Genomic DNA, 12066 nt, shown 5'->3' with positions numbered 1-12066 from the left:
AGGGGATGTGGGATTTTCATTGCCTTTTGGTGGTAAGTAGACACATCAGTAGCTAAAGGGCCAAAGAACCTTCTATGAATGTTTTCCATTTTTATTCAACAAACATTTACTTCTTACATAGTTTATATCAAACATTATGCTAGGTGCCAGGGATACCGAGATAAGCAAAATAGGGTCCCTGCCCTCAAATTGCTCATGTGCTTAGTAGAAGAAACATAAATAAGCCGTTTGTATTTCAGTGTGTAGGGCTATGTTTGAGGTGTCGTAGGAGCATTTCAGAGGACACCGAGTCCAGTCTTTAAAGGACCTGTAATGAAGCCTGTACTTCAGAATTTGATAAAAATTAATTGGAGCTTATTCATATATTCATACTGTGATGCTTTAGGATGACTTCGACTAGTCTGAAAATTTTAGATCTCTAATTTTTTTCATTTTAAAAAGAGGAATTAGACTAAGTCTATAAGTCTCTTTTCAATGCATATATTTGATAATTCAATAAAAATCCACGGAAAAGAAGAGATAGTAAAAATCTTACTTTGTTCTACTTAGGGAATAGGTATTTAAAATAATTTAAATTCTTGGTTAACCAAGACTTTATTAGGTTAACAGGCAGTGAGACTTGCCATTTGTTTGCATTTTACCATTGTGCTACGTAACTGTCCAGTGTACATCCACATGGGCAGCTTTCGATGGACAATTGGTTTATGTTGGATGTGTGTTTAGAACCGCTCCATTCTTCTACCTTTTTTTTTTTTTTGGAGTGAACCCTGTATAGCTGTTGCTTGCTAAAGCTACAGCCTTCATATCTTAGCTCCTTTCTTCTGGATCCTTCATGAAATTCCAGTTAATTTCTAAAATTAATTAATTAGCACAGTGCCTGGATATAGTAGCTCCCAATAAATATAGGGTTTTTTTCCCAGTAGTTTCCTGACCTGTGGTAGAAGCTGTTCACTGCCCTTCTCCCTCATACTGAACTTGCATCTCTTCCTCTTCAGCTGTTAGAGCCCCTACTCCTCCTTCTCACCAAAATCTTATTCCCCAACTCAGGAGCTCCTTATCACTGAATCCTCCAGGGGTTGGTCTGGTGTGATGATAAGAGGATGGCTGTCATTGCTGGAACTTGGGCAAAAGGAGACTGGTTCTTAGCCATCCTCCCTGAAATATAATATGAATTTCTCTATAGAACTAATAGTATAAGTATTGACTGGGATCTTTATTATTATTTATATTGCATTTTTTTCTGAATTTTGAGTTTAATACATGTTAACGTGACTGCTTGAGAACCTACCCACATTATATAGCTTTTTCTTTTTTTTTTTTTTTTTGGTGTTTGTATTGAAATAGGTCCCAAGTTTTTTCCAACTTACATTTTGTAACATAACCGGCTTATACATTGAAAATTGTTTATGCCTCATTTCTCCCCAATTTACTTACTTGTTCAACTTTTGCTCATGTCGCTGAATATTTCTAATCAGAAATAGTGACGAGTGGCTGCCGCACCACTGATGCTGGACAGTGCCTATGAAATCAGCTGGAGGAGGGATACACAGTGGTTCATTTGCAGGTTCTCAATGCAGTCCTGAGGTTTACAGCCCACACCACTTGGTTCTCAGTGCAGTCCTAAGATTTATGATACACACAGCTTGCCCATAAATAGTACCTTAGAAGCAAAGTCTTTTTACTACCTTCCTTTGCCTTTCAAAAAGGCCCCTGGGTTTTGTTAATGAGAACCCTTTTACTCTCATAAATGACTTCTCTCCAAGCATAACTGAGGCCGTCAGGTAATGTACTGATGTTTGTTTGTGAATAACATCACCTGCCCACAGACCCACGGCCAGTGGGATGAGTGCTTGTGAAGTTCTTTTTAAACAGGAAAATTTATCAAGGAAAAGAAAACATGAGTTCAAATGCCTGGGGATTATTTTTAAAGCAGCCCAAAAGTACCCATATCACATGTTAAAAAGCTCTTCTAAATTCCAGCAGGGAAAGCAGATGTATTTAATATTTGTTATAGCTAAAATATTTATTTTGATGGGTCCAATTTATGATACAATAGTTATGTATTAGTGTGGTATATACTTTGACCCTCGGTGCATTTTTTTTTATAGGATCAAAGTCAACATTATGAACATGAATTACTATTGTGTGGTTTTGCATAAATATAGTTATTTTAGTTTCCAGTCTTGTGTCAAGAAGGGTTAATTGGCATGGTAAAGCTTAGCAGATAATGTGATTAAATAAATATGTGCCACGGGTCTATTAGTTTTGGTAGAAATAAACCATCTTACCATACTCCTGCTTTGCTCATACATGCACTTGTATATGTACGCAAAGCATAAAACCAGATTTTCAGGGAAAATAGAAATGAAATAAACCAGAATCCCCGCTAAGCTTAGCTGCTCTCTAATGATTCAGAGGTGAAAATTCTATCACCAGTTATTGCCTGTGGCAAATCTAAGCATTCTATAGTGTTCATCAATTTTACTGTCTTATCTGTGTTCCCAGTATTTTTGATCCATGTATGCCAACACAGGGTGGTGGCGATAACCTAGTTTTTAAAGAAATACCCAAACGCCACTACCATCGAGTCAGTTCTGAGCCATAGTGACCCTGTAAGGCAGAGCAGAACGGCCCCACGTAGTTTCCAAGGCTGTAATCTTTACAGAAGCAGACTGCCACATCTTTCTCCTGTAGAGTGACTGGGGGGTTTGAGCCGCCAACTTTTCGGTTAGCAGCCAAGTGCTTTACCCACTGCCTCACCAGGTCTCCGAAGGCAATATACCCAAACCCGGTGCCGTCGAGATCAGCAAGACAATATAAGGTACCGTAATTCTGTTCTGTCAGCTTTCAATCTCTGCTTTCTGTTTCCAACACATCTGGAACCGAAAACAAAAGAGCATGGAGACCTAGTGGTATTGTGTCCCTGCTGAGGAAGGTCAGGGGAAGCTGACCTTCAAAGACTTTGGTGTTCCTGTGCCCATGCTGTCCTTCCAGCCACCCCAGAAGTAGCGAATGGGACTTCCTTTAACATATTCAAGAAAATTTTTCTCTCTGTTCTGTTACTAACACTGAAAAGAGAAACACAGTATCTACTCTGAGAAAGATAGCAAGTGGTAGAGTAGTTTGGTAATGTTTAAAATTTTAAATGTTAAGTCAGTATGAAAAGATTTAGGGGGCTGCGACTTTGCTACCACTCTATGGACTTGAGGCTACACAAGTAAACCCAGCTCCAGAAGATGTCTTTTCAGTAAACTGAAAGCCGTGTTTTAAACCCAGCACCTTTATTTTCCTGTTAAGATGATTGGGAACTACATTTTACAAAGAAAAATGTGCTTTCAAAGAAAGATCTGTTCCCAGCTGAAAGCATTTGTCAGAAAAGTCTGTTAATTTTACAGTTAAAAGCACTATGGCCATCCGTTGAATTAACACATAAAAGGAGCGGAGATTTACAGTGCTTGTGACTTCGTCAATACTTTTCAGGTCGAAATGGGGGTTTATGTTGTGTCAACTGATACAGGAGTGTTTTGAGAAATGTGTCCAGAGGAAAAAAAAGAAGAGATGAAGATACTGATTTAAAGCCAAGCTATAAAATCCAGTATTTGAAATTTTTATCAAGTCTTTTTTACAGTATTATGGCCTGAAAATCTGTTATGAAATCCAACATCTGAGTATTTCCAGTGGTTTCTGATGGGAGTGCCTTCGTTCAGGTACTGTGGCAATTATTTTGCTAGCCCTCCCCCACAGATTTGCCCATGCACATAATTTAGGGTCTTCACAGGTGTTTCTATTTCACTGAGTTGTCTCTTCCTACTCCTCTGTGTGTGTGTGTGCGCGCGTGCGCGTGCGCGCGCATGTGTAGAGGAGTAGTGTCCCTCAGCGTAAAAGTTTGACTTTATGTCTGGAGAAGCAAAGGCATAAAGCAGCTTTCATACGTGGTCTTCATATTGTAAGTGCTGTCATAGAACAAGCTTGGAATCAGGATACATGGGTTTTTGTTGCCCCAGCTGCTATTTATATCATCTTAGGTAAGCCATTTTACCAATATCAGCCTCAACTTTCTCATTTCTAAAAGAATACACTAAAGGGTAGATTTATTCATTTATTCAATAAATATCGTTGAGTGCTAATTTGTAGCAAGCACTGTAGTAGGAACTGGAGATACATCACTAAATGAAACAAAGTCCCAGAAGGGAAAAGTGGAAAACAAATAGCAAGATGATAGATTTAAACTCAACTATATCAATAATTAGAGTCTCCGAGTGGCGCGGATAGTTAAGCACTTGACCGCTAACTGAAAGGTTGGCCGTTCAAACCTACCTAGAGGCACCTTAGAAGAAGGGCTGGCAATCTGCATCTGAAACATCACAGCCTTGAAAACCCTATAGAGTGCAGTTCTACTATGCACACATGGAGTCACCAGGAGTTCATGTTGACTTGACGGTAACTGCTGTGTATCTGTATAGATATGTCAGTAATCACATTAAATGTAAATGATCTAAATGCTCCACTTAAAATTGTCAGATAATAAAAAGCAAGAACACCTATATCCTGCTTTCAAGAAACCTACTTTCAATGTAAGACAAATAAATTAAAAGGATGGAAAAGATATACCATGCTAGCACTAATCAAAAGAAAATTGGAGTAGCTATAAATACCAGATGAAGTAGATTTCAAAGCAAGTAATATTATCCAAGATAAGATGGATCATTTCATAATGATAAAGGTATCAGTTCATCAAAAGGACATACAGTATTATTTATGCACGTAATAACAGAACCTCAAAATACATGAAGCAAAAGCTAGCAGAACTGCAAAAAAAAGTAAACAAATCTACAAATTGCTAAAAGAATTAAATATCCTTAAGCCAAAAAAAAAAAAAGAATTTGTACCATATACAAAATAACCTCAAGATGGATCATAGTTCTCAGTGTAAAACTTTCAAAAAGTAAACAGGATTTCACTTACATAAAAATCTAGAAAATACAAACTAATATACTGTGACAGGAAGTATGTCAGTAATTGCCTGCTGGGGACATGGTAGGGGGAGGATTAAATGGGGCACAAGAGAACGTTGGGAGTGATGGATACGTGCGTCATCTTGATGGCAGTGGTATTTTCTGGGCATATACGTATGTCAGAACTATCAAATTATATGCTCATAATATATGTAGTTTATTGTATGTCAGTTCTACCTAAGTAAAACTGTTTAAACAAAGAAAGTCCCTGCCATCATGGAATTTATATTTTACTGGGGAGAAAGATACAATGATAGTGACAATAATCAAATACATGTATCTCTTACATATGTGAGAGTGTGCCTGTATGTGTGTATAAGATGTTGAAAAATCTTTTGGAGAACAAGTACTGTGAGGATAGAAAGTGATGGGAAGGGTAACTGACATAGGTGGTCAGGGAAGTCCTATGTGATAACATTACGTTCGAACAGAGACTACGCTAAGCTCCCCTGGAATCTTTTGAAAGCTCTTAAATTTCGGTTTTTTAATAAAGTTACAGGTGACCATTCTCTCTCTCATTGTCTAAAAGAACAGCAGCTTTCCCCTAAACTGAAGGTACATTTAAACTTTCGACATCAGAAAGAAGTGCATAGTAAGGGTGGGGCGGCAGTAAGCAGAACCTATTCCAAACGCCCCATGACGCCCATTTTTACTAACGAATTTCTTGTAAATTTTTGAATGGAAGGATGCAGTTCAGCTTTGTGAACATCTGTAGAGTGTTGAGTCAAGAGGACTCAACAGCCAGAATCTCAGTCACCCAATTCCCTGCCAGGGAGGGGCAGTTAGCTCTCAGGATTCTAAAAGGAAACCCAAACCGCTCCAGAGTACACATCGCCCTTAGTGTTTTTGTGTGCACACATACAGTGCTGGTGAGGAGAATGCACTTGATTGTGAACAGAAGAGGGAAGATTTCCTTCAGTGAAGTGAACTGCTTGCTTATGTCAAGTTGTCCTGACAGAGCAGCTAGAGAGAAATATGTTCTGGCATAATAGCAGGTTTCTCTTAAACACTGGTAGAGGAGCTTCTTCCAGGTGAGGGAGTTAAAGGGTACTGAGAGACGAGCCATATTACTCTTCGTAGTTGTTGTTGTTAGGTGCCGCTGAGTCAGTTCCAACTCACAGCGACCCTATGCACAACAGAACGAGACACTGCCCGGTCCTGCGCCACCCTTACTTAAAATCATTCTTATGCTTGAGCTCATTGTTGCAGCCACTGTGGCATTCCACCTCGTTGAGGGTCTTCCTCTTTTCCACTGACCCTGTACTTTCCCAAGCCTGATGTCCTTCTTCAGGGACTGATCCTTCCAGACAACATGTCCAAAGTATGTAGGATCCGGTCTCGCCATCCTTGCTTCTAAGGAGCATTCTGGTTGTACTTCTTCCAAGACAGATTTGTTCGTTCTTCTGTCAGTCCATGGTATATTCAGTATTCTTCACTAACACCACAATTCAAAGGTGTCAGTTCTTCGGTCTTCCTTATTCATTGTCCAGCTTTCACATGCGTATGATGTGATTGAAAATACCATGGCTTTGGTCAGGTGCATTAACGTAATGCCTTTGCTTTTCAACACTTTAAAGAGGTCCTTTGCAGCAGATTTACCTAATGCAATGGGTCATCTGATTTCTTGACTGCTGCTTCCATGGCTGTTGATAGTGGATCCAAGTAAAATGAAATCCTTGACAAATTTTATCTTTTCTCCATTTATCGTGATGTTGCTCATTGGTCCAGTTGTGAGGATTTTTGTTTTCTTTATGTTGAGGTGTAATCCATACTGAAGGCTGTGGTCTTTGATCTTCATTACTCTTTAGTACCAATTAAAACAAAAAACCCACTGCCACAGAGTTGATTCCAACTCATAGAGACCCTAAATGACAGAATAGAACTGTTCTATGGGTTTTCCAAGGCTGTAACCTTTAGGAAGCAGACTGCCACATCTTTTTCCCATGGAGCCGCTGGCGAATTTGAACCGCAACCTCTCAGGTAGCAGCTGAGAGCTTAACCACTGCACCACCAGGGTTCTTTCGTACCTGTTGCTAGCTGATAAATGGAATTTGAATTTGGTTTGGTCCCCAGTAGAGTACTTGCTGATTCTGCAGACTTAGAATGGCTGTGTATGAGGGGCGAACAGAAAAAATGGTAAAAAATGGTAGAAAACAAAGAGGTAAGAAGTGCTTTGTAACAAGTGCTGGCAAGTGAAATGTGGTCCTTTATTTTGAAAACGTGCTTCGAATTGCACTCATCCCACAATTTTAAGAAACATGGTCTGTGTAGAGAGTACTTTGAAGATTTTTGCCTAATTAACATAAATTTGGTGACAGTAGGAGTGGGAAAATGCATTGATCTAAAGCCAATTGTGTGTTTTTGTTTCTGTAAAGTTTTTATAAAACATGCTAATTTCTGTCATTCCGTTTTCTGTTTTCATATCCACGTGAGGATTTTATTCCAAAAATGGTGTCTTCTGTCCTGAACGTTACTTATCAGAGCACACGCTCACTCCAGGCCCTGGGACTGGGCTTCCTGTCTTAAAAGGAAACCTACAGGATCCACGTACCCCTCAAGACCTGCACCCGGGAAAGGGGAGCCCCTTCCCTGCCTTCCGCTTCCTCCTGGCCAGTGGAGCTTGCTGAGGTAGAGGCTCGCACGGCTCAGACCTCCATGACCTCCACCTCCAGCGACCCAGGGGATCCCCTCCCACACCCATGCCTGCTGCAGGTCCTAGACAGTGAATTCAGCTCTCCCACACCCATGCCTGCTGCAGGTCCTAGACAGTGAATTCAGCTCTCCCACACCCATGCCTGCTGCAGGTCCTAGACAATGAATTCAGCTCTCCCACACCCATGCCTGCTGCAGGTCCTAGACAGTGAATTCAGCTCTCCCACACCCATGCCTGCTGCAGGTCCTAGACAATGAATTCAGCTCTCCCGACCCCCAGAGTCTTTACTTTAAATCTCCTCAGGGGCCACGGCTCCTGTTGAGGATCTGATGAAAGCTGTGGACAGAGCGTTTGCATGTCAGTCATGTCAGGGGCTGCCGAGAATCCCCAGAGCAGGGGCAGACATTAACTTCTACCCTCCAAGCAGAGTGGTTACAGTTTTTGTGAAGTATGAGACGGCACTCTGTATAGGGAATAGCTGTGTTATTAAATTGTGCTTTTTAGTAATAACCTGCTCGGGCAGGCACCAGGAAGGGAAAAGCCAGCAAGGTTGTGCTCTTAGGCACAAGGAATAGCCTACATTTTATTGCAGAGGCCTACATCCATATGGTTTTGTTTATGTGTTTGTTATGGGAAAAAGTCGGGACAGATTTCTCAGCATTCTCCTTCCACTGTATTCTGCGGTTCTCCCTTGTTCTCTTTCACATAATCTCTTAAATTTTATCCAGAGCAACTGAGTACTCGGTGATGTTTGGACTGCTGACTGGGAAGTCCAGTACTATATCTACCAGCTTTCTAGTCTTGCAATGTTCATTTAATTACTGTCTCTCTAATTTTATCCTTGGTATGGATTTTCCTGAATTGAAATCTGTTAACAGTACCTTTTTCCTTTCTTCCTATAGCTTGTACCTCCTTTTAAGCCTCAAGTAACATCTGAGACAGACACCAGATATTTTGATGAAGAATTTACAGCTCAGACAATTACAATAACACCACCTGAAAAATGTAAGTACATCTAGAAGGCAGTGAGAACTTTTTAATATACTTAAAGAAATTAGTTATTTTTTTTAAATCATTTGACAGCTTCAAAATGAAATCCCACAGTGACGTATTCCATCCCCTTTAAGGATATGGAGCTCTCAATGAAAATATGTCAAAAGACAAGCAAGTTGAGAGAAAAGTATTCCTGGGTAGGAGCAGTTACATAGGGAGGGATTGTAGACTGAGAATTACAGACTGAATTGTAATCTCATTAGCCCTTTTTTCTGCTTTCCAGTAGATTCTTTTGACATCAGCTGAAAGGATTCTGAAATAGAGACTTCCCGTGTGTCCCAGACTTTACTCATTCAGTACCACCTTTATGACTTTTGCCAATTCTGTCTCCTGCTTAATGTAATAATTTTTCAGTTCACTTTAAATTGAGTTACCCTTTTATTTGGCTTTGTCTTAATCAGTAATATCTGCGAAGTCATAATTTAGTTTGCTAGTAATTATATATGTATTTACATATATGTTTAAAAAAAAAAAGTTGCTGTCCAGTCAACTCCGACTCATAACGACCGTATAGGACAGAGTAGAAGTGCCCCACACGGTCTCCAGGGAGCAGCTGGTGGATTCAAACTGCTGACCTTTTGGTTAGCAGCCAAGCTTGTAACCACTGCACCACCAGGGCTCCAATATATGTGTGTGTATAGATATCGATATCGGAAACCCCGGTGGCGTAGTGGTTAAGAGCTACGGTTGCTAACCAAAAAGTCGGCAGTTGGAATCCACCAGGTGTTCCTTGGAAACCCTATGGGGTGGTTCTACTCTATCCTCTAGGGTTGCTCTGAGTCAGAATCGACTCGACGGCAACGGGTTTGGTTTTCTTATATATGCATATGTATGTATGTATGTATATGTAAATTACATATCTGTTAAAACTACATTTTCATTGCATATACACTAGTATATGTCCCACACTTTGAGAAAGACCCTAAATAACTGGGCTCTAATGGAAGAATAACATTAGATAAAATTTATAAACATTCCCATTTGCTGACAAGTGTTGGTTCTCAAGGGCCTGTGTTTAGACTACTGACTGGGAAGACCAAACCTTATCTACCAGCCTTCTAGCCTTAGGTAGGAGGAGAGGATTGAGATTTAGGGTGGTATTTGGATGGCTACAAATATTCTTCGAGTCATATATCTTTTGCCTCACACAGTGGTAGTATCATGTTAGTTTCTTTCCCTTTATTTTCTTTGGGGTTTTACTCTCTCCTCCTTCCTTTTTCAAAGGCAGATTAGTTGAGAGTGCTGATGTACACTGGGTGTCCACGAGAGGAGATTCAGCCATGGACACGGTCAGCGGATCTGTGGATGCAAACTAGGAGCCATCTAGGCCCGGAGTTCTTCATTTGGGGCCCATGGCTTGTGAACAGTCTGAAGTTAAAAACACCCTGTGACTGAACATTCTGAAATTTAAAATGTTACTTTATGTTGTTATATTAAATAATGTCAGAATACTCTAAGAACCTCCTAACTTTCCTTTTATAAGTGAAGACACTGAAATCCAGAGAAAAGCTGAGCTGCTCCAAGTCCCACAGCCAGTGTCATCATAGCCAGGAGCAGGACTCATCATCTTGGCTCATATCCAGGTTAAGTTGCAAAATACCAGTATATTGAAGTGCTACCCATAGTACATCACCCATGGTGGGGCAGTGAGGCAGTGAGCTTCCACTGTGTCTTATGTGCCATGGGTAGAATCTTATGATTTCTAAGAGTTAAATAACAATGTTAGAAAGCCTTCAAAGTTGTGGACAAGTGCTTAAGGGCTTTCTGAGTAGAAACAATGGACACAGGCCTTGGCATAGTTCCTCTGACTGCAGCATGAACTAGAGCTATGCAGTTGTCTGCAATGCTGGGCAGCGCCGTGGGTTGTTAGATTGGAGCATGGGCAGTTCCCTCTGTATAGCATCCACTAGGCCCCATCACGTGGATATAATTCTAATTATAATCAGGCCCCATCGTTTCTCTGCTTACAACCTTCCAGTGGCTTCCCATTGCAGTTTAAATTCAAACCACTCAACTGGCTTGCACAGCCTGTCTGATCTGGACCCTCTCCACCTCTTTGACCTCATTCTGTTCTCTCTTCCACCATTGTTTCTATGCTCCAGCCACATCTCCAATGTGCCACACCTCGCCTTCCCTTGGGATGTTGTATTTACTGCTTTCTCTGCCTAGAATGCTCTTTTCCCAGATATGTGCATGAATGGCTGGTGCCTTCTTGTTCTTCAGATCTCAGTTTAGATGTCACTTCAGCGGACATCCTTCTCTGACCTCCAGTCTAAAGAACAACATAGCTCCTTAGTCATAACCTCACACTTAATTCTCTACATCAGCACCTTTACCTGCTGATATTTTTCTGGTTAACTTGTGTCTTTGTTTACTGTCTGTTTCTGCCACTAGACCGCAGTGTTCTAGAGTGGAGGGATCTGGTTTGTCTTATTTACTGCTAGCCTCAATTCCTAGCTAGATGCCTAGCCATCATAGGTGCGCAATAACTACCTATGAGGTGAATGAATAAGCACACTGTGTTGAGTGCTGGGGTCTTCAGGGGCAGGAGGATGACTGACTTACAGATGCTGCTGTTGCCCATTGGGACCTAGAAGCTGGCTGGGCTGGCTTGCTCCTCACTCAGTTTCCACAGAAAGCATCGAGAGAGCAAGGCCCTCACATGTCTCTGTCCTATGCCTTGTCCTCCTTGAGGCAGTTTCCTCTCTTAAACAGAACTCTTGACGTCTGTGGACTCTTTAGGACAACTAAATATTTCATTTTGGAAGTCCTAGAAATAGGTAGGCTCTGTAAATACAAAGCCTTGGATAGTTATTTTACTTCAGAAAGTTAAAAGTAAAATCTCAACATGAAAGACAGAGTGGTAAAGTTGAAAAAGTGCTGGACTTAGCCCTAGGCTCTGCCACTTCCTACGTCTGGACCCTGGGCAGGCCACGTTGCCCTTGGAGGCCAGGTTTCCCTCACCTGTAAATGGGGGTATGCAAGCCTGGGTCTTCCTGCCTTCCTCTTTCTAAGTGTGCCTGAGGAGCCTATTTAGGACAAGCTTTGGGAACAACACCTGGAGTTCTACATGTGTGAATTTTTAATCTTATTTAAGCACCCGATTTATGTCACTTTGTTCTGTGATCCACTACCTGAAGGGCGAAAATAGGCCTAACCCAATATCTAGCTAAAAAGAATGGCTATGAGGGGGCAGGGGATGGGAAAAGGGCTGACTGAAATACAACGTTAGGAAATGTAAGACTAGAAAGACCACTGAGAGACAGTTTACAAATCCATTTTGATCATAAGTAAGTTAAATTAAAAGTGGTTGATATATACATCCGTTGCTAGTCAGTTATTTTT

General features: G+C 40.9%; 1 protein-coding gene across 4 annotated transcripts in view; it reads left to right on the top strand.

The window, feature by feature from the left end:
* The window catches only part of AKT3 (AKT serine/threonine kinase 3), a 325616-nt gene that overhangs the window by 304124 nt on the left and 9426 nt on the right, over positions 1-12066 (top strand). For 2 of the 4 annotated variants that reach the window (XM_064276764.1, XM_023549330.2), the window contains exons 13-14: positions 8571-8673; positions 9946-10110. In XM_064276764.1, coding sequence (XP_064132834.1) covers positions 8571-8673; positions 9946-10037 — 195 coding nt within the window. In that variant the 3' untranslated portion in view covers positions 10038-10110. Of the gene's footprint in view, positions 1-8570; positions 8674-9945; positions 10115-12066 lie in introns of those variants that run through there. The other 2 variants (XM_064276765.1, XM_064276763.1) reach the window with 2 other exon arrangements.

Source organism: Loxodonta africana, chromosome 25, assembly GCF_030014295.1.
Source record: "Loxodonta africana isolate mLoxAfr1 chromosome 25, mLoxAfr1.hap2, whole genome shotgun sequence".
Classification (NCBI taxonomy): domain Eukaryota; kingdom Metazoa; phylum Chordata; class Mammalia; order Proboscidea; family Elephantidae; genus Loxodonta; species Loxodonta africana.
Note: the sequence above shows the minus strand (reverse complement) of the source record. Positions and strands in the feature narration are given on the sequence as shown.